Here is a 23,705-nt window from a genome sequence, read left to right as displayed (position 1 = left end):
TGGATGGAAATCTCCGACAGTCTTTAAACGGCATTATCTAAAGTCCTTGGATCTTTAAAATTTTCTGCAATAGCAGCAGGACATTGTTTCCCCTGATACTGTATAGTAGTCGTAGTATAGATCCAGGTCTCCTCTCTACCTACCTCATCCAACATGCCTCACCCTATCGCCATGCTTCTCGGATATTCTAGCCTTAGCCACTGAGATCATATTAGTGGATTGTCCCTTATTTTTTTGCTAGGGACATCCACACTATGTACTGATAATGTATTCAGTGTACCTACCCTTATTTTTTATGCTAGGGTAGGACACAATGTGTTTGTATATTTTTGTATAGTTATCTAAGTAAATCTATTTTGTTAAACTACACTGCATTTTTGTACTTTACTATGTTTACTGTAATTCAAGTACTTTACATACTAACTTTCTTTTATGTCATTGTTTAAATAAGTTAGCCTAAGTACTTAGTTTATATGCTGTAATAACTGATTTGACTTATATATATCCCTCATTTTACAACTGTTTTTCATTTGTCCTTTTTTCCCATCTTGTCTGTTTCTCTGGTACTCTTTCATAGGCCGACACGAGCTGAGCCCAGAAAAGGGATTTTGACGAAGGAAAAATCTATTTCTGGTGATTGGCTCGTGTCGCCCTATGAAACCCACCCACCCTGTATTGATTGATCCCCCCCCCCCCCCTGCAGGACAAGATGTTCTTAGATTAAGGATGACCGCTAGGGGCGCTGCTGTCCGTGGCGTCCCCTAGTAGTAGTAGTAGCGCCGCATCGCCCGTTAGTATCAGCTCTCTCTTGTGGGGATTTCTGATTGAAGGTCTAATTGGTGAATGTTCTCGTGGTAGTGTTCTCACTCGCCCCTATTCTCATACCGACACTTCTTTTAAAGAGTGAGCGAGTCAGTTTTACTGACATTTTCTTAATTTTGTTTTTCTCTGGTAATTTTAGATTAATTTTATGCCTAGAAAGAATGATATTAAGGATCCTTTCATAGGGCGACACGAGCCAATCACCCAGAAATAGATTTTTCCTTCGTCAAAATCCCTTTTTTTCATAAATTCACATAAATCGAAATATTGTGCTAGAGACTTCCAATTTGTTGCAAAATGAAGGTAAATGATTGAATATTACTAGAATATAAGCGTTTTAGCTTACAATTGCGTTTTTCGACCATTTCGTTAGAGTCAAAGTTGACCGAAGGTTGAAAATTTGTCACTTATCATTTTTTATATGAAAATATTTCAAAATTGATAAAAGCTAAAACCATGGGTTGTTTATAGTTGTATTGTGCATGAAATTGTGCATATTTCCATATATAAACTTTATGTAATGGCTAATTTTAAAATGGTGCAAACATTACCACAATCGCATGTACGATATTTTTCGGAAGAGTTACCGCGCGGACGTAAGGAAAAAGATTTTTCATAAATTCACCATAAATCGAAATATTCTGCTAGAGACTTCCAATTAGTTGCAAAATGAAGTTAAATGATTGAATATTACTAAAATATAAGATTTTAGCTTACAATTGCGTTTTTGGCGACCATTTCGGTAGAGTCAAAGTTGACTGAAGGTTGAAATTTTGGCACTTATCGTTATTTATATGAAATATCTCAAAACTGATAAAAGCTACAATCATGAGTATTTTTTTTTTGTATTCTACATAAAAATGCACACATTTTCATATATAATACTGCATGTAACGGCTAATTTAAAATGGTACAAAAATTATGTCAAAATGACAAAATAATTTCCGAGATGTGTCACAGATACTTTTTAGTGCGGCAAGAAAGAAATTCGCGCTTGCGCGCCTGCGTAACGATTGTAAACAAAACAACACCTTGATCCGTGAACTCCCAGCATCCCCCAAGGCGCGTGATTCAAGAGTTTTCGGCTGGTAGGCCTAAAAGTATTTTTCCACGAATTTTTAAAAAAACTTTTGTATGTCGATGTAAAATACGTCCAGTCGGCACCTGAGAGACAAAAAATGTCTACGTAAAATACGTCCAGTCGGCGTTTAAGGGTTAAGAGCTACAGAGCAGCCCTGAGTTTAGTGCTATGTCTTAAAGGCGTTGACATCTCATCCTAGGAACTCGTCCTGTTGTTTAAAGGCTTTGAGCAGTCCTGTTCCTCCAAGAGAGCTTAGGCCTCCAACTTTGGATGTTTCCTTGTCCTAAGGAGTTTCACTAAAGCTCCCTATGAGCCTTTACATCGTTCATCGAACAGGAACTTGACACTAGTTTTCCTCCTGGCCTTGGCTTCTTCAAAGAGAGTAGGGGAGCAACATGGCCTGATCTATAATGTGAAACATACCAGGGGTGTGGGTCAGTGTCTTTCAAATTTGTCCCAGAATTCATGGCTAAGACCCAGAATCCCTCGGTACAAGATGACAGATTTGCTCCTTTTCCATTCCATCTTTGGATGACTTTGCGAGCAGTGATTCTCAGGAGCTCTTATGTCCTGTCAGGGCCTTGTGTTGCTATCTTAAGAGGACGTGACATCTCATACCAGGGTGTCATAGGCTTTTTGTTTACACAGGGCATTCTAAGAAAAAGGTTTCCAGGAATACAATCTGTTTCTGGATACGTGAGGCTTTCAGGCAGGCGTATTTGTCTCTTGACGATTCCGTCACCAAGTCTGTCCAGGCTAGAGCACATGACATCAGAGGTATTAGCTCCTCTCTGGCATACAATAAAAATTTGGCTGTTCATATAGTTCTGAATGCTGGTACTTGGTTACATCAGTCAACATTCACCTCTTTTTATCTTAAGGATGTTGCCCACAGGTCTATGGACACCATTTTCCTAAGGTCCTGTGGTGGATGAAAAAAAAAAAAAAAAAACAGATTGTGTAACTCATTGTTGCCCCTCACCGGGCAAATTGTATCTTACCTAAGATGATTATGTGGAAGAGAGAATGAGTGAGTCGGCTGGTCTCTTTCTTTCTCTTATTCCTTTCTTCTTCCTACGGGCTGGTTGAGGAATAGACATGTCATTCGCTGGACTGGTCTGATACAGGTGAGTAAGGTAGTCATACTGGTGCGCAGTTTGTTTGTTCTGTGTTATCAAATAACCAAACTCTCTATTCAGTAGCAAATATTCCGCTCTCTAGCAAAGGGGAGTGAGGAGTGATAACGAATCTTTGGTCTATTTGGTTTGTTATCGAACAGTCAGAATTTTTCTTTAGTTCCCTAATCCAGAGACTCTGCTCAAATATCATTGTATAAAACTGAGTTGTTGGATATTGGTTTATCTATCCTCTAACAGGCATTGGTCCACTTACTGTAGATATTTCTTCTTGGAGGTGGACTGGTGGGTTATCACCCAGCCAGTTTAGGATGTCTATACCTCCCACCAAGTATAAGTCTATTCTATTGTTAAGACCAAAGGTTTGTTTCGCATATGACCAAATGACAAATTTTTTAAAACAATTTGTATCTTCATAAGCTACAAACCTGAGGTCTTAACGTTTTCTGCCCACCTCTAGCTGCCTCTGTCATCTTATGACATCTGGGTTGAGAAGACTAACATGATGGAGTGGGTTGCGCAGTCTTTGACCATCACCCAATATGTGCACGCATTACCAGATTTCACAGATTCCTTGCTTTACAATCTGATTGTTTAACTGGTTCCAGGTAGGCGCTTGAAAATTATACTATTGTTAAGACCTCAGGTTTGTTAGCTATGAAAAATACATATTGTTTTAAAAAGTTGTCATATTTATCATACAAAAAACATACACCTACGAGAGAGAGAGAGAGAGAGAGAGAGAGAGAGAGAGAGAGAGAGAGAGAGAGAGAGAGGAGAATTATTTTTATTATATGATATATTTTAATCCTATTGAATTTAATACAGTATTAATCAATATCAATACGTATTTGAAAATTAGTAAATCACTTTTGTATAATAAAAATGTATCTAATCATAAAAATAACATCAAAATACACTAATCAGTGAATACTTATCAATGGAAAAACCCGCAAATAAGCGAGTCCTGCCACAAATAATATTCAGGTAAGTCCCACAGAAAAATCCGCAAATAGACAAGTCCACGATCTCGAGAGCGTGAATACGGGGGGTTGACCGTTCAGTTTTAGATTGTTTTTAACCAGTTTCCAGCTGGTGCCAGAAAATTTATCCTATTATTCAGACCGAAGGTTGTTCTCCATATGAAAAAACTGCATTAATGCAATAAATTTTACATATTGTTTCAAATGACAAAGTACAATACCATTATACTACTTTAATATCTAACTTCTCTTTGTATCTTACCCATCATCTAACGTTTCACGACTACTAATGATGAGGGCATAAAAAGCATTATAAGGAGAAGACCCTGAAACAATGGAGGTACATCAACTCCATGCTCTTACAAAAAATAAAACGTTAACATAAAAAGAAAAACCTCTCACCTGCTTTGTTAATACGTAATATGCATATGCTCCAATGGCTGTACCATAAGTAACAAAGTAAGTCACAGGTTCCATGATATCCCAGGAGTACTCCCACCAGGTTAATCTGGCAAGGAACCCAAACTGAAGTGCCATGTAGCCAAGACCAGCCCAGGCTAAAATGGTGGTGCGTCTCTCAGCGGCACTTACTAGGTTTTCACGTTTCTGTTAAAGTATAACTATCAGAACAATGATGCTCATTTCACAGTTACTAAGATGTTACATCTAAATGCTCTCTAGAACAATTCCCAAAATATCTTACTACAAAGTACTGATTACACAAATTCATGACTTTATTTTTTACACTAATGAAAGACAATTGTCAAAACTCCATTGTAGCAAAGCACCAACTTCAAGTAAATTTAATTTAGGAAGGTAGTTTAATGACAACAAGAAAACACCTTATTTAGCCTTAAGTGCTCAGCATTCCATCACTGCAAAACCATTTTCAACACTCAGAAACAAATTCAAAAGAACTTGCTGTATTTTTGTCAGTATTGTACACATATAACTACATATTAAAAACAGGGGAAATAAGTCTGCCACTAACATGGCTTTACAGTGGTCCTCTTATTCTGAAAATAAATCACAATTTTATATATAATTATGGCATTTAATGAGTTACCTTTTCCAAAGGTGCAAGTTGTGTTTTTATTTCCTCTATTTGTGCGAGGATTTCACGTTCCTTCATAACCTGATGCTGATCTACATTAAGGGCCATGTACAACTTGTTCACCAGATGTCGAACATCTCCCATGTCACTAAGCTCTTCCTACAGATAAATAGATAATTGCAATGAAGTTCCAATATTTCAAAATCAGTAAATATACAAGAAAAAATAGCATTCACAACAAAATCTACTGATAATTTTTTTGGATATTACAGATCTGTTATGTGTGGTCTCTGCTGCATCATAATGATTATGGACCCATATGGATTAACTAACAATTGTAAAATGAAACGCATGAAATATTTTCGCTAAAGCTAAATGCAGTTACTGTAATGGAAAATACAATATATGAGGTATTTTAAAAGCACAAAAAATTTTCCATCTCTATTCTGACAAGTAACTATCCAGCGTACAAATACGTAATACGTACTTAAACTTTTGTTCTCTTTCTACTACAAAAATGGATAACTAACAGAAAGTAAAAATAAAAAATTAAAGAAACTTTTTAATCATCAGGCTTGATAGAGGCTTATGTTTATATTACATACATACGTGAATGCGATTCAAAATTCAATTTTATAATCCCTTAGACACTACAGCATTTAAAGGTTTCTGCCAACAGTTTAGAGAGAAAAATTTCAGGAGCAGCTTTATAAAAATGAACTCATAAGCAAAAGTGAGGTATGTAACAGTCTACACATCAAAAATAAAAGAAAGCAAGAAATAGTAAAAGGAAGGCATGTTTACCTCTGAAAAACTATGACTGGTATTAATTTATTCCTGTTGCTTGTGGAGAAATCATTGATTTCATATCTTTCCACAAGGATAACACGGAACAACTGACACAAAACTGAAAAAAAGGATTTTGACGTAAGGAAAATCTATTTCTGTTTGGCGATTGGCTCGTGTCGCCAGCGAAATATCCTTTAATCTATTATTTCTAGGGTAAATGTACTAACACATACCAGAGAATAAATAAAATAAAGAAAAAGGGTCAGTATGACTGACTCGCTCACCCTCTAGGAAGGGTGTCGGTATGAACACTAGGCGAGTGAGACCACTACCACGAGCCAAATGCCAATAGAAATCTCCCACTACAAAACCCTCCAAGAGGGAGCCGTCCCACAGAGGGAGCAGCTCGTACTACTACTACACCATCCCATGCTTGCGACTGCTGCGCCTCTAGTGGCCATCCTGAAGTTTAGCAGACAATCTTGAGCGAAGGGAGGGTTGGTAGGGGGTATTTCGCTGGCGACACGAGCCAATCGCCCAGAAATAGATTTTTCCTTACGTCAAAATCCTTTTTCTGGGGCTCAGCTCGTGTCGCTTGCGCGAAATCGTACCAGAGAAACAGCACAAGATTGTAAACAAAGTAAATAAAATATAATAAAACAAAATAGGTCTCAAATAAAAGATCAAAATAAAAAGAATGATATAATTTGCTAAAAAGATACAAGTACACAGTAAAACAAAATCAGAATTATGCTTAAATTTACCCTTAAATCTAATTATGTTAATAATATAAGGTAATTTACATATATACAAATAGGTACAATGATTACCTATCACAATAAATCTGTGTAACAACATGTATCAAAAATAGAAATAGCAATTAGTATAAATTTATACATAAATATTTGATCAATGATAAAATAAAATATCTTAGGAATGTATATGACTTAATATACAAAACCCGTAACCATTGCATTATGATGTATCCCTAGCATAAAAATAAGGGGATAACATCTATGAGATCAGTATGGTAATCAGATGTGAGTGTCCCTAACCAGACAAAAGGGGCACTATACAATCATAAAGCAGCTAAGACACAAGGTAAATGTTAATGAACAAGGCAGGAATAGACGAACTGTTGGGTGAGGCAGGTAGAAAGGAGGACTGAATCTTCTACTATAATCTAGCTAGAGTCAGGGGAAACTATGTTACCCGCTGCTACTGCTGGAATTTCAGAGCTTCCAAGGACTTAAGGTAGTGACGTTTGAACACTGTCGGCGATTTCCATCCGGTATACTTCTTTAAATCAGCAAAATTCATATGTTGGAAGTAATTAATTGAGGTGGCTACTGCACTGACCTCATGTGCTTTGGAAAGGAGTCAGGATTGGCTTGTTGATAAAGTACAGGATTGTTTGCCTGATGCCTTTAGTGGATAAAAGATACCAACCTTTTTCCCTCCTAAAGAGGGGCCCCGATGAGGAAGAGGAGGTCCTGGATAGAAAGGCTCGTAAGGTTGAAAACCGGACAAAGGGAAACATCTTGTGGAAGGGGTAGTACCTTCCAAGGTTCCCACCTCATCAAAGGATCTTCATTCTTTGCTAAAAAGCTACGTTCCGGAGAAAGTAGCACTTCCCCCGTGGGAAGGAATTGAATATGATCCGGATCTCTGGATAAAGCCGACAGTTCTGAAATTCTTGCTCCTGAAGCTAGCTTTAATAAAAACAGAGTTTTTCTCAGGAGCATCATAAACGAGCATGTGTCATTATCGGTTTCGGAAGCCAGTTTTTAGAACATCGTTTAAGAACCATGAAACTGACGAGGCCTGACAGAGGGTGCCTAAGTCTAGCACATGCTTTAGGAATAGACGAGAAATAGGTATCTGTCAAGTCTATGTTAAATCCAAATTGAAATATCTTTTTCAATGCTGACTTGTTTGTCGTAATCGTGCTAGCTGCTAAACCCTTTTCAAATAAAGATCTGAAAAACAAAAGGGAATATAGCAGAATTAACTGTCATGATTCTGATATCTGACTCTCTCAGGAAGATTGCTAACTTTTTGACGGCAGCATCATACTGCCTCAAAGTTGAATCCCTTTTATCGGATTCCAGGAAAAGAATATTCTGAGGGTCAATATTCGCATCTCTTTTTGCCGCAAACTTCATGAAATCCATAAAGTTAGGGTTTTGAGAATCCCTGAGGAAGCGAACACAGTCTTCGTTTGTACTGACTGGGAGAGCTTGGGACTGGGATCCGAAGGGGACGAAGACCCAGTTCCAGGATCAGGGGTACCAATTGCTCTTCGGCCAGTCTGGGGCTACTAGAGCCACTTGACCCCTGAATGTCCTGAGTTTGTCATAAGACCTTCATATAAGGAGATTCACTGGAGGGAATACGTAAATCTTCTCCCAGTTGTTCCAGTCCAGAGCCAGGGCGTCCGTGTAAGCCAGAGGGTCCCAGGTTGGGGGCTACATAACACGGTAGTTTGTGGTTCGCTTGTGATGCGAAGAGATCCACCTGTAGCCCTGGGACTCTTTTGAAGGATCCATTGGAACGAACTCTCGTCTAGAGACCATTCCGACTCTAGGGGTACTGATCGGGATAGGGCGTCTGCTATGACGTTTTCTTACTCCAGCTATGTGGGTGGAGGAAAGATGCCAACTGAATTTGTCTGCCAGGAGAAGATGGCTATCATGACGTGATTTAGATGACGTGACTTGGAGCCTCCTCTGTTTATGCAATGTACTACCACTGCGCTGTCCAAGACTAGCTTTATGTGGGAGTACCTTGGTGGGCGTAATCTTTTCAGAGTCAAGAAGACTGCCATTGCCTCCAGTACGTTTATATGGAACTGACGGAAACTGGGGTGACCAAATTCCTTGCACCTTTTTGACCTGTGAGTACCCTCCCCAGCCGCTTAAGGACGCGTCTGTGTGGATGGTAATCCCTGGTGGAGGGAACTGAAGAGGGACTGACACTGACAGATTCTTGACTTTTGGCCCACGCGAAAGCGGTTCTTTAGAATCAGAGGTACTGAGGATAGCTTGTCCCTGGACCTGACATTTGCTCGAGATCGCCAGATCCTGGTTAGATCTTTCAGTTTGGCTTTCATTAGATGTTCGTTACTGAAGCAAACTGGAGAGAGCCGAGGATTCTTTCCTGACTCTCCTCGATGCTAGTTTGTGACTTAGAAATTGCTTGACTGACTTCGCTATTTCTTTCCTTTTGGTGGATGGAATCGACAGAGTGTGTGAGGATAGATTCCATTGAATGCCTAGCCACTGAAAGTTTGACTCTGGGGTGAGTCTGGACTTGGAATCTGTTTATCTTGAATCCTAGATATTCTAGGAATTGGATCACTTTCAGTGTGGCCTTGTGCATTCTTCGACTGATGGGGCCCAGATCAACCAATCGTCGAGATACGCTACTACCATAATCCCTTGAGCTCTGAGCTGTTGCACTACTACTTCCGCTAGCTTCGTGAACACCCTGGGTGCCACGTTGAGCCCGAACGGGACTACCTTGAAGGAGAACGTCTGGTCTCCTATCTTGAATCCCAGATACGGACGGAAGTGTCTTGCAATAGGGATATGATAGTAGGCGTCTGTAAGATCGATAGAGGTGGTGACGGCCCCACGGGGAAGTAAGGTCCGCACCTGTGAGATCGTGAGCATCTTGAACTTGTCGCAGCGGATGGCTAAGTTTAAAAGAAGCGGGACAAGTCTAAGATTACTCTTCTTTTGTTTGAGCCTTTCTTTGGGACGCTGAACAAGCGACCTTGAAATTTTAATCTCTTGACTTTGACTATAGCTCCTTTCTGAAGGAGGTCCTCTGCGTACCTCTGTCAATTCGTTGGAAGGAAGTGACGGAAAGGTCTGGCTGGAGGTGGGTTCGTCAACCAGCTCCAACCAGCCCTTTTGACACTATGCTCTGAGCCCACTGGCTGAAGTTCCACCGGTGGCGAAAGTGAAACAGCCTCCCTCCTACCTGAAGTTCCTCATTGGTTCTGGTAACCCCCTCGACCTCCTCTGAAGTGCTTTCCCCTATTGAAGGGGCCTCCCGATCCTCTCCCACGAAAGGACCGCTTACCTCTGCTCCCTTGTTCGAGCGGTCATACTTCTGAGAAGCTTGACTCTCGAAGGCTGGATTGTAAGCTGGAGAGATGGCGTATGAGGTGGAGGGTTGAGGCTGAGGGATATCACATAAATAGGCTGTGATTGACCTTTAGACGTGGAGGGCTGAGCTGTCTGCACTAACGGCACTGTAGGAACTTGTTGAGGGAAGCGCGGCTGCTTCTTTTGGTAAGGTTGGAAACGTCTAGGCTTCCTTTGTCCCCTTACCTTTTCCTTTTGGTGTCAAGTCTTGCCTTCTCCTAGCCGTAAGACCCCAACGGTCCTTAAGGCTTTGGTTCAACCTCGTAGCCTCTGCTTGTACTTCCTTTACCATAGCCTCTGGGAAGAGATCTGCGCCCCAGATGTTAGAAGAAAGTAACCTATTCGGTTCATGCCGAATGGTTGCCTCTAGCAATACATGCTTTCTGCAATTTGTCTAGCAGTGGCAAACTCGAACATGTCTTACTGCACCGTTTGAGTCAGGGCTTTGGTCATAAGCTTAAAAATTGGTTCTGAACCATAAGCCATGGTTGCTACCTCAGACATAGCCATCAGGTTGATTGACCTGGCTAGTCGTGTTTTCGAGTCAAACTCCGCTTGAATAAGACTATCCGGAGCCTGGGCCAGCTTTTCACCAAACTGCTCCATAGCACAGTCAGGTTTGAGTTTGCCAGCTGTGAAGTGTTAGGCAAGTCCTCCCATAATTCTCCAATTGACGGGAGCAACGGAGAAGTGGGGTCTGCTTCTTTCAGCTGAGGCATGGGTTCCCCTTTCTGAGCTGCTGAGATGGTCGACCTCGCTATCTTGGTAAGGAAAGGGAGCGGGGTACCTTCGTCCATCGTGAAAATGGTTAAAGGGACTTTTGAATGGGTTGGATCTTGGTATTCGAACAGTCCATGTCGTCTAGACATCTAAGCCATTCTCGTTGGGCCTGGTCCCGAGAATAGAGGACTGTCTCCTTTGGTACCCTGTCCATCTCTAACCATAGCCGAAGGCGTGAGCCTAGCGTAGCCTATGAAGGGAGGCTGTAGGCCTTCCGGGTAGAATCGAAGTCCTCTATTCTTCGAGTTCCAAACTCCGGTATGGAGATGAGACCATCTTGGAAGGGAGCATTATGACGCTACTCTCCAAGGATTGTTCATGAAAAGGCGGGCAGCGAGTCATACGGGGGAAGCTGAGATCCACTAGTGTTAGAGGCTGAGGGAGAGGGCAAGAGGGGCTTCTCTTAGGCGGCTATAATAGTATCCTGAGAAGTTATCCTATCCGACAGGCGAGATATCATATGTTCCATACTCGTCTTAAGGGAGCCTACCAAGTCGCCCACCTGTTGCAACAGGCCAGCATTGGTGTCCAGAGCCGGAGCTGCTGCGGAGGTGGAGGGGAGACTCTGAATAGGCACCAAAGGTAGTGGAACTGGTGATACTGCCGGGGTGCGGATTTCTCCTTAGGCTTACTCTTTGAGGACTTTGAGCCGGAGTAGACCCTTTAGAACCTGTCTGGGCCGGGATTACGAGCCGGAGACTTACGCGAAGAAGAAGACGAGGACGTCTTCTTGCGAGGACGATGACGTTCTTAGTCAAGGTCATATGCTTAAGACTTGATCTTAGGCCTAACCGAAGCCTCTGGAGGAGTATATAACTCATCACCGGTAAAGCCTGGGAAGGATGGTGAAGTTGCAGGGGTAGAAGAAACAGTCATTAACCCAGGGGGACCCTTGGGTACCTGCATTACTTACCTCGACCAACAGGTCGTCTATACCTACCATAGGTTCAACATTTATATCCAGGGTTGCGACATCCGTGGAGATATCCTGGTCTTGTTCAGTCAAGGAGGCCGCCAGCTGTTGTTGGATAAAGGCAATAGAGGGGTCCGCCTCTACCGGGTCGACGTACCCAGTCGCCTTGCCTCCGGGGAAGATTAACAAAGCTAAACGCTTCTCCAGTATGTAGGGCTGACCCTTGGCGGCGTTCTTGCCAAAACCTCCGACCCAGGCCCGCAGGGTAGCCAATGCCGTATCTCTTACTGCCGGAGCCTGTAAGAGAGGATATATTTTAGATTTAAGAACCACTTAAAACTAAAACTTAGGATATAACTTAAACTAGATGCCTTAAGTTAAAGTAATGATGAAAACTTAAGAAGCAAAAGAAGCGGAGCGGCATGCGGAGATGGAATACTTACGCCTTCCAAAAGCTGGCTCACCAGATCGTAACATATGGTACACGTCTCATGGTACCAGACCTGGATGTCCCCGTGCGGAGTCGCGCATGGAGCATGGGACCGGCAAACTTCGTGTCCACAGGGGTCCTGAAGTGTAGCGGAACATCCCGGATGCTCACAGTTGGTGGCCTGTAAGTGGGAAGACACATGAGTATCTTAAAGGGGTAACACTTACAGACTAAGGACAAAAGAACTCCGTTACGTGGCGGAGCTCGGAAAAAATTTGGGCATAACCCCTCCCTGCATTGCCTGAATAGGCTATAATCCCGGAGAGATCCGGTAAATACTAAGGGAGGGGTGGGATGGTTTAAGAAACTTAAGATAAACTTAAAGATAACTTAAACCTACATGCAAGTAACCGGACTAGGTCCAGTGAAGCGGAGTGTAGTAACTCAGCAATACGGTACGGTTAGTAAAGACCTATTGTATGCTCCGGTCCAACTATGGTGGACTATACCCTTCCGCTGGATACCAGGACTCCGATAGGGAGGAGCTCTAGTAAGGAGGGAAGGGCGAGATGACATACAGACTCGCGCTAACCCGGAGCGACAAGGAAGTAACGGAGGGGGGGAAGGCCAGAGCCCCCCACAACGTACCACCCGGCCGAGCCGAGAAGCGGAGAGGTCGGAACCAGTCAGGGACTGTCGGACTCCCAGGCCCCTCCGTGGAGGGGAAGGGGGAAGGAGGCAGGCTCGGCATGCTGGGCGAGCAAGGACAGACCGACCCACCCCCGCCCGACTCTATGGGAGAGCGGGAGAGGGGGAAGGGAGACTGGCAGGCGCCTGGCTGACTCGTGATCCCGTAGTGACCACGAGGCGGTAACAAGATACGGTAACCAAGCCTAGGCCAACCAACTGATCAGAGAGAAGCTATCGGGAAGCAACCTGAACTGAAAAGCGGTAGCATATAGGCCCATCGGGCGAAAACCAACTGATCAGAGAGAAGCTATGAGGAAGCGACCGGACTGATCAACGGTAGACTAGGCTCTACGAGCCAGGACCTAGGCTAAGCCAGACGCCAACTAACCTAACAACAACAAAACATAAAAATATAATATATAATAAAAATGAAAGAAAGAAGGTAAAATAGCAGGAGAAAAAATCCAGGAGTGTGCGACTAGCCCGAAGGCAAGTCTACCACTCAAAGCTAGTCAGGGGCCGATACAAAGAACCTGGACTAGGGTCTGGATAGAAAAAGCCTACATAAGGGTGAAATACTATATGTATAACAACTTGAGTAGACGTAATAACGCGGATAATCAAAATAGAGCGTAAAATAATAAGGGATGTTCTAGGTATGGGAGAGCCAAGAACGAACCCAACATGCGGCAGGGACCATGCTGCCATGCTTCCAGCCCCCGAGAACGTATCTATACCTAAAAAACGGCAAATACCGTCTCGGGGACGGAAAAACTCGCTAACCGTAATACTGAGTACTTAACTTAGCTGCTGCGATAGCTGCACGTCCATTATAGCAAAAATCCACGAAAGGGCACAAAAAACACAGAGAGAAAATTAGCACGTGTGGCTCCTGGCGCTAACTTTTAAAGGATGGCCACTAGAGGCGCAGCAGTCGCAAGCATGGGATGGTGTGTAGTAGTACGAGCTGCTCCTCTGTGGGACGGCTCCCCTCTTGGAGGGTTTTGTAGTGGGAGATTTTCTATGCATTTGGCTCCGTGTAGTGGTCTCACTCGCCTAGGTTGTTCATACCGACACCCTCCTAGAGGGTGAGCGAGTCAGTCATACTGACCTTTTTCTTTATTTTTATTTATTCTCTGGTAATGTGTTAGTACATTTTAAACCCGCCTAGAAATAATAGATTAAAGGATATTTCGCGCAAGCGACACGAGCTGAGCCCAGAAATATCAGTTTCAAAATGAAAGGGTTTGAATGAAGTGTTCCTCGGGGTTCTTTTCTCTCACTTACTCTTATCTTTTTTCAATGACCTTCCTCAGTCTACCTCTTCACATATGTAAGCTTTTGCTGGTGAATCCACCCTCCACACATCTAACTTCACCTCACAGCCATTCTATCCTCTGTCGTTAGCAATCAGTTCCACTTGTTCCTTCTTAAATTGTCACCTCTCATCTTCAGAGCATATCTGAATTGAGAGTCTTATTAATCATTCAATACTGTAATGTTAAATAATTCAGACAGTTTCTATGTATTTCTTTCACTACTCCCCCATCCACTTCTGTTCTGGTATTCAAAACAAAATCTAACCTCTTTCGTCCATCAATATTCTGCCATTCAAACTGTTCCACTATTGTCTAGGAAGGGTCACAGTTCACATGTTAAGCCTGTTTCTAATATAATTTGGCAATAAATTTAGCTGCTTTATATATTTGTCTTCATTCCGGTCATTAGTGAAATTTGCTTTATGTACCTCCATGTGAAATGTTGCTCTTATATCTGGGGTGCTCCCTCCATATTTCCCTTCTAAACAGGACTGAATCAGTAGTAATGCGGCCTTATTCTTTCTTTTCTACAGGTACTATCTTTGTAAGCATTCCATTGATCTGAAGTAAAAAATTCACACGCTTCATTGAAGCCCGGGTAAAGATTAAAAGTCCCTCATGCATTTACCACTCTTCCAATTTCCTAATGATCATAACATTTTCTTGACTTCTGACACCCTGATAAGGGAAGGAAACATTTTGGATATTTTTAATTTGGTTTACAATGCTAACCCTACAAATTTGTCATCGATTCCATGTTTGCGCAAACAATGAGCAAGGATGAATTTGCAGGTGTAGCAAAATAAGCCACAGAAAATATCCAAAATGTTTCCCACCATAATCAAGGTGCCAGAAGTCAAAGGGGTCCCCTTTGAAAACAAGGATGTTAAGGCCAGAAAATTAAAAGCGGTGGAAAGCATTTGGGACTTTTAATCTTTAGAGAATAGAATTGAAATAAAACTGGCAAAAAGTACACATGATTCCTCTGCTTACTGATTTTTATAATAGACAATTGCCTCTTCACTTTCTTAACTGGAGTACCTGATGGGCTCAAGTGAGCAGAAACATTGTCAACCATGGCCTATGGTACATAGGTTTGTTTTGTACAGAACAGTTTTATCTATGATTCTCTGGTACATCACTGCAAGGTTTTAGTAAAACACATGAACAAAGTTTTTTATTGTACCAAAGGAACCTCTGATGCAAACAATGCATATTACCCAATAGTATGAAATCAACATTGTTTAGGATAAATAGTAACAAGGACTCCATATTCCCTGCTAATCCTGTAACTTGAGGGAAAATCAAGATATGTACTAGAAAAGGTAATCAAAGGGAAATTGGAATTTAAAAAAAAGTTAAAACATTTCTCAGTGCAGCACCTGCACATATTTTTGAGAAATTTAAATTTAATTTGGTTCAACATTTCAATATATAGAGCACTATTTGCTTGTACAGTTGTGACTGTTATACCACATGCCTAAAAAACGGGTGATAAGATTTTAATGAAATGTGCTAAAACATTTATAGGTAACTCCTGACAAAGGATTAATCTCAATGGATATCATTGAATATTTAGCATGGTTTCTATGGTAGAAGTCATCAAATCTTCACGAAAACCCAATAAAAGTTAGTAATTATCTCACAGTAATCCTGCTAACACAGTAACCAAACCAAAAGCATAATCTTGGTTGCAATGCTAATAGTTGTGATATCAAGAATCAGCAGTTTTAATGGGAACTTTGGAGCTTTTTTTCAAGAAATTTTAAAAAGTCATAGGAAAGTAGCATTGTACTAAAATGAATAAATTTCACTGGGTACACTGGGTAAGTCATTGGTTAAGTGCTAGGGTACCCTAAAATCATCTGATTAGGGAAGGGTAATATGCTTATGAAGATACAAAAACCAAGGAGCAATAACAGTGTATGAACTTTATTGAAATGAAATGCACAAATTATGGTGCTAATACTTGCAGGAATACGAACTTGTTTCCATGTAAAAAAAAATTAAATTAGGAAAAAAAGAATGGTCTTCTATTGATGGATGCATACATGGTAGTTACAGCTAAAGGAACCATTTAGCTTCATCATAAAATAACAAGAAAAAAATACTGAGTGATCAGATGTGGTATCAAAAATATCTGAAAAAAATTTATGTGATAATAATTAAAAATAAAAAAAATAAACGCATATAAGGTGAATATGTCTACAAAATCTTGATGACTTAAAAAAATGTGTGAAGTCAATACTATCATCTTCCCATTGAATTAAAATAATTAACTGACCTCAATAGAGTTACCTGTTTTGCTTTAAAAAAAAAAGATGGGCCAGTGGACCATACTATGTTCCAATGTCATCAATCAATTCTAGTAAGGCTATTGCAATAAAATACTACTTGGTTAAATTTATAAGTCCACTTATGCATTTGTAAAGTTTATTACTGATGACAAGAATGGAGATATGTATTCAAAAATGCCCTTTCCTTTATGTATGACTGCACTGATTAAAGATTGCATCACATCAAATGGAAAACCTGATTTCAGTCACCACTGCCTATAGTATCATCATGTGCATACTGTAATATAGTCGAAATAGTGTTTGCTCCACTTCCAATATGATTAGAAATTTGCTATTACAATTCACAATGTCCTTTTGAAAATGCATGTATGTTAAGCAGCAAAGGAAGCAGTGCCAGGGTCTTAGGTGAGTATCATTGCGCATATCTTTGCTCATGTGCCTCATACACAATTGTCATTGGTGCAGTGCCTAACACTGCATCAATTAGCATTGGGTGACCATAGCAAGGACACTACAGCATTTCATCTTTTCCAGTTATCATGTGGAGCCATTTTTGATGCCATATTGAGCTTGAGCAACTCTATAAGAATGTTCTGAACAACTGCACTGTGATTTTTGAAGTGGACACTGGTAACTGTAATTTTATCAAGGTATCGACTTTTCCTGGTTTGTACACTAATTATGGTAATTACAAAATTTGTTTCTATTTTCCTTTTTCAAATACAACATTTTTAGTTTTGTTTTTAGGTTTAAATTCTATGTGACATACAGGATATTCAATCATACTCGGGGTAAAAAATCATTGATATACACTGACAGGGTGGGTTGATTATGATGACTTGGAATGCATTTGCATTTCTATTCTTTAAATAAGAAATGTAATTTAGTATACAATAATCAACTAAATGATTGGTCCTGATGGAACACACACCAACTATATGCACAAGAGCTGATAGCATTAAATTTTTTGGGGTCCCAACAAAGGCAGAGATCGAACAAATATGTTGACTTTATCACCATTAATGTTATATATAGTAATAAGCAGATACTAGTACATATTCTCTTATGGATCAAGTAAGAAGTAACAGAACTTGCAAAAAACAAAAAATATCAAAGGAGTGCAAATGAATGTCTTTATCGAATACCAATACAGACCTGGATAACAAGAGTAGTAACAATCAATAAATACCAATAAATTTCTCATTAATAAATACGTAATGGAAGAAATTCAGATAATTCTTAAGGAAAATTACCATGAATGTAACTCAAGCATGAAGACTCAAACTAAAACAGTGGAAAGCTGTGGAACAGTGAAACAGTATTCCAGAATATTGCTTATATGAGCCCAACATGGCATGAGGCAATTAAATGATAGTAGTATTGGATATGCTAACCAATTAGGTAAAACATAATTGAAAAGAGGAATGTTGATTGCTTCTAACTTCTTGGTCCACAAGTGGAAGATCATTCTTGAGTCTTTTAAAATAAAGGAAGAAATGTAATGAACATATTCAGTGAACCCAAAGAATATTTTAGTGTTCAAATAAATAACAATTTATCTCCTATTCTACTCTGAACATCTATAACATAGCAAATACGATAATTTTAGACATTCATTTTACTAAAATAATTTCATTTCAATACACTCTCATTGCTTCATAAAAAAAAGATAGTATCTAGTTCCCTTTGGTTCCTTAATGGCAAACTGGATCACTTACATCTTAGTCTGCAACAGCCACAAAAGAACTCAGGGGGTTGGGAGATGGTCACTAATTAAAAGGTATGAGATTAGTACATACTGACAGTGTTTTAAAGAAATATTGAAACCAACAACTTACATGTGAAGAAGCTAAACTCCTATCCAAAAGAAGGGATACATAATGGAACCTGATGGAACCAGGGAGAGCATCTGAAGAAAATTAATGGAATCAAGAGGGCTCTGGGGATTAACAAAGTATGATGAGCAAGACAAGCACCTTGTTTGTAAAGTTAAGTAGTATATCTTAGTTTAACCAGACCACTGAGCTGATTAACAGCTCTCCTAGGGCTGGCCAGAAGGATTACATTAGATATTTCTGGGCTCAGCTCGTGTCGCTGCGCGAAATATCCTTTAATCTATTATTTCTAGGGTAAATGTACTAACACATACCAGAGAATAAATAAATAAAGAAAAGAAAAAGGTCAGATATAAATGACTCGCTCACCCTCCAAGAGGGTGTCGGTATGAACACTATGGCGAGTGAGACCACTACCACGAGCCAAATGCCAATAGAATTCTCCCACTACAAAATCCCCCAAGAGGAGAGCCGACCCACAGAGTGGGCAGCACTTACTACTACTACTCCATCCCATGCTGCCGACTGCTGCGCCTCTGGTGGTCATCCTTTTCAGTTAGCGCACACAATTCAGACGTGCCATTTTTTACTCGGTGTTTTTTGTGCCCTTTCCTTTGGATTTATTTACCATGGAGCGTGCAGCCATCGCAGCAGCTAAGTTAAGTACTCAGTGTTTATTGCTATTTGGTTTTTTCCGGCCCTGAGCCCGTATTTGCCGTTTTTTAGGTATAAATACGAACTCTAGGTCGGAAGCATGGCAGCATGGTTCTGCCTCGTGGTGGGTTCGTTCTTGGTCGCCCATACCCAGAACATCCCCTTACTTAAGTACGCTCTATTTTAATTATCCGCTTTGTTTAGGGTACGGTCTACACGGTTTTGTCATGCATGCATGTCTTTTACCTTATGTAGGCTCCTTCCATCCAGACCCTAGCCACGGCTCTTAGTATCGGCCTCGGCTAGCTTTGAGTGGTAGACTTGCCTTCGAGTTAGTCGTACACTCCTGGATTTTTTCTCCTACTATATTGTTTTCTGTCTTTCATTTTTATTATGCATTTGAATTAATTATATGATATTTGTTAGGTTAGCTAGGCGTCTGGCTTGCTTAGCCTAGGTCATGGCCCATTGGGCCTATATGCTACCGCTCTTCAGTTCGGTTGCTTCCCGATAGCATCTCTCTGATCAGTTGGTTATGGTTCTAGGCTTAGTTGTTGTTCTTATCGCCCCGTGGTCACTACGTGATCACGAGGCAGCCAGTACGCCTGTCCAAGTCACCTTCCCCCCCTCCCGCTCTTCTATAGAGTCGGGGGGGTGGGTCGGTCTGCCCATGCTCGCTCCGCATACCCGAGCCTGCCTCCCTCTCTCCCCCCAGGCGGAGGGAGTAGAGGGACGGGACAGACCCAGACTGGACTCGACCTCTCCGGCTTCTCGGTCCGGCCGGATGGTAAGGTGGGGGGGGACTGGCCTTTCCCCCCTCCGTTGCTACCCCGTCGCTCCGTTGCTAGCCCGAGTCTGTATGTCCTCTTGCTCTTTCCCACCTTACTAGGGCTCCTTTACCACCGGAGACCTGGCATCCAGCGGAAAGGTGCTAGTCCACCCAGCAGGGTGGACCGGAACATACAGTCGGTCCCCCCCCCCCCCCCTTCTAACCACTCCGTCTCGCTGAGTTACAACACTCCGCCACGCACTGGACTTAGTCCGGTACGTTCGAGTTTTTAGGTTTAAGATCTATTATGTTAACTATTAAGTTTATCTTAAGTACCTTAAACCATCCCCCCATCCCTTCCTGTCTCACGGCCGGATCCCTCCGGGGTTATAGCCTATTCAGGCGATTAAGGGAGGGGTTATGCCCAAATTTTTTCCGAGCTCCGGCATGCAACGGAGTTCTTCTGTCCTTTAGCCTGTAAGTGATAGTCTTTAAGATACTCATGTGTCTTTTCACTTACAGACCACCAACTGTGAGCATCCTGGGATGCGCCGCCACACTTCAGGACCCATGTGGACACGAGTTTGCCGGTCCCATGCTCCATGCGCGACTCCGCACGGGGACATCCAGGTCTGGTACCACGAGACGTGTACCATCTGTTACGATCTGGTGAGCCAGCTCTTAGACGGGGTAAGTATTCCAACTCCGATAACTGGTCCTCATTTGTTATAGTGCTTAAGTTTTTACATTAATCACTCTAACTTAAGGTAAAATTCACCAGGGGTCTTATAGCCCCTATAATTTTAAGTTACGCTTTAAGTTAGTTTTTAAGTTTTAAGTTATTCTTAAATCTAATCAATACCCTCTCTTCCAGGCTCCGGCTGTGAGGGATACCGCACTGGCAACCCTGCGGGCCTGGGTCGGCGGTTTCGGGAAGAACGCCGCCAAGGGTATGCCCTACATCCTTGAGAAGAGGTTGGCGGTACTAATCTTCCCCGGAGGCAAGGCGACAGGCTACGTCGACCCAGCAGAGGCGGCCCCGACTATCGCTTTCATCCAGCAACAGCTGGCTGCCTCGTTGACAGACCAAGGCCAGGACATCTCCTCGGAAGTCGCGAACCGCCTCTTGATATCAATGTGGAAACCTATGGTAGGTGTAGACGACCTGTTGGTCGAGGTAGGTAAGTTGGACACCCAAGGGATACCCTTGGGTGCAACTGGTTCTTCTACTCCTGCAACCTCTCCATCCTTCCAAGGCTTTACGGGTAATGAATTATATACTTCTCCTGACGCTTCAGTTAGACCCAAGGTCAAGGTCAAGCAAGCAGTGAAAACCTTGACGAAGACGTCGTCGTCGTCTAAGAAGACGGCTTCGGCGTCATCCTCTTCTCGTAAGTCTCCCCCGGCTAGGAATCCCGGAGCAGAGAGATCTAAAGCTTCTGGGTCCGGCTCTAAGTCCTCGAGGAGTAGATCCTCCAGGGAGAGATCTCACACTCCAGCGGAGTCGTCAGTTCCGCTACCCTTGGTTCCAGTTCAGGGCCACCCTTCCACCTCCGCAGCAGCTCCGGCTTTGGACTCCAACGCTGGTCTGTTACAACAGGTGGGCGATCTGGTTGGGTCTCTGAAAAATAGCATGGAACAAATGATCTCTCGGTTGTCTGATAGGATTACCTCTCAGGACAACATTATAGCCGGACTGAGCCAAGCTCCTCTAGCCTCTCCTCCACCTTTCAGCACGGTGGAGCCCAACTTCCCCCGTATGACTCTCTACCTCCGTTCTCAATGAACAACCCTTGGAGAGTAGCGTCATACGCCCCCTTCCAAGACGGGCTCATCTCTATCCCGGAATGTGGAACTCGGAGGATTGAGGACTTCGAGTTCTACCCGGAAGACCTTCAGCCTCCGTTCATCGGCTACGCCAGGCTCACCGCCTCAGCCATGACTCGGGATGATAAAGTACCAAAGGAGACAGTCCTCTATTCACGTGACCAGGCTCAGAGAGAATGGCTCAGGTGTCTAGAGGACATGGATTGTTCCTATACGAAAATCCAACCTTTCAAGAGTCCGTTTACGATCTTTACGATGGAAGAGAGTACCCCGCTCCCTTTCCTGACAAAGATCGCGACAACTACTATTCCAGCAGCACAGAAGGGGGATTCCATGCCTCAACTGAAGGAAGCAGATCCTACATCTCCTTTACTTCCTTCAGCCGGTGAATTGTGGGAAGACTTACCTAACACCTTCTCAGCTGGCAAACTCAAACCAGACTGTGCTATGGAGCAGTTTGGTGAGAAGCTACCTAGGCTTCCAGATAGCCTTATTCAGGCAGAATTCGATGCCAAATCGCGGTTAGCCAGGTCCATAAAATTAATTTTCCATGGCTATGACCGAAGTGGCTACCATTGCCTATGGGTCGGAACCGCTCTTCAAGCTTCTTACCAAATCTTTGACTCAAACGGTGCAGTCGGATATGTTTGAGTTTGCCACTGCTAGGACGAATTGTAGGAAACATGTCCTACAAGAAGCAACTATTCGGCACGAGCCGAATAAGTTGCTTGCGTCAAGCATCTTGGGGGAGGCAGACCCTCTTCCCAGAAGCGATGGTGAAGGAGGTTCAGTCAGAGGCTACGAGATTGAACCAGAGCCTTAAAGACCGTTGGGGTCTTACGGCCAAGAGACGACAGGATCAAGCCGGTAAGGGTAAGGCTCAAAGGAAACCTAGACGTTTCCAGCCCTACCAGAAGAAGCAGCCACGCTTTTCTCAGCAAGTTCCGGCTGTTCCCTTGGTGCAAACAGCCCAACCTTCCACCTCAAAGGCTCAATCGCAGCCGATTTTATGTTATCTCCCCTCAGCCTCAGCCCCCCTCCCCCCACCTCTTACGCCCTCTCTCCAGCCTACAACCAGGTCTTCGAGGGTCAAGCTTCACAGAAGTATGACCGCTCGGGTAAGGGCAAGGCCAGAGGTGTAAGCGATCCTTTTCGTGGGAGAGGATCGGGAGGTCCCTTTAATAGGGGAAAACATTTCAGGGGAGGCCGAGGAGGCTACCAGAACCAATGAGGAATTTCAGGTAGGAGGGAGGCTGTTTCAACTTTCGCCACCGTGGAACTTCAGCAAGTGGGCTCAGAGCATTGTGTCAAAAGGCCTGGGTTGGAGCTGGTTAGCGAACCCACCCCATCCAGACCTTTCCGCCAACTTCCTTCCAAGGAATTGACGGAGTATGCGGAGGATCTCCTTCAGAAAGGAGCTATAGCGAGAGTCAAAAGGTTAAAATTTCAAGGACGCTTGTTCAGCGTGCCAAAGAAAGGCTCACAAAAAAGAAGGGTAATCTTAGACTTGTCCCGCTTAAACTTAGCCATTCGCTGCGACAAGTTCAAGATGCTCACGATCTCGCAGGTGCGGACCTTACTTCCCCGTGGGGCCGTCACCACCTCTATCGATCTTACAGACGCTTACTATCATATCCCTATTGCAAGGACACTTCCGTCGTATCTGGGCTTCAAGATAGGAGACCAGACATTCTCCTTCAAGGTAGTTCCTTTCGGGCTCAACGTAGCACCCAGGGTGTTTACGAAGCTGGGGGAAGTAGTAGTTCAACAACTCAGATCGCAAGGGGTTATGGTAGTAGCGTATCTCGACGATTGGTTGATCTGGGCTTCAACAGTCGAGGAATGCAACAAAGCAACACTGAAAGTGATTCAGTTCCTGGAATATCTAGGCTTCAAGATAAACAGGACCAAGTCAAGACTCACTCCAGAGTCAAACTTTCAGTGGCTAGGCATTCAATGGAATCTATCCTCCCATACTCTGTCGATTCCATCATCCAAGAGGAAGGAAATAGCGAAGTCAGTCAAGCAATTTCTGAGTCCACAAACTGGCGTCAAGAAGATCTCAGGAAAGGATCCTGGGTTCTCTCCAGTTTGCATCAGTGACGAACATCCTAATGAAAGCCAAACTGAAAGACCTAACCAGAATCTGGCGCTCACGAGCAAATGTCAGGT

The 23,705-nt window shown here is 42.7% G+C and overlaps 1 protein-coding gene across 11 annotated transcripts in view; it reads right to left on the bottom strand.

The window, feature by feature from the left end:
- Positions 1–23,705, bottom strand: part of LOC135221648 (calcium uniporter protein, mitochondrial-like) — a 761,453-nt gene that overhangs the window by 82,531 nt on the left and 655,217 nt on the right. For all 11 annotated transcript variants that reach the window (XM_064259367.1, XM_064259415.1, XM_064259358.1 and 8 more), the window contains 2 exons: positions 5,089–5,235; positions 4,425–4,628 (listed from right to left, as the gene is read on the bottom strand). In XM_064259367.1, the coding sequence (XP_064115437.1) occupies positions 4,425–4,628; positions 5,089–5,235 (351 nt within the window). The remainder of the gene's footprint in view (positions 1–4,424; positions 4,629–5,088; positions 5,236–23,705) is intronic.

This window comes from Macrobrachium nipponense, chromosome 20 (genome assembly GCF_015104395.2).
Source record: "Macrobrachium nipponense isolate FS-2020 chromosome 20, ASM1510439v2, whole genome shotgun sequence".
Classification (NCBI taxonomy): Eukaryota; Metazoa; Arthropoda; class Malacostraca; order Decapoda; family Palaemonidae; genus Macrobrachium; species Macrobrachium nipponense.
Note: the sequence above shows the minus strand (reverse complement) of the source record. Positions and strands in the feature narration are given on the sequence as shown.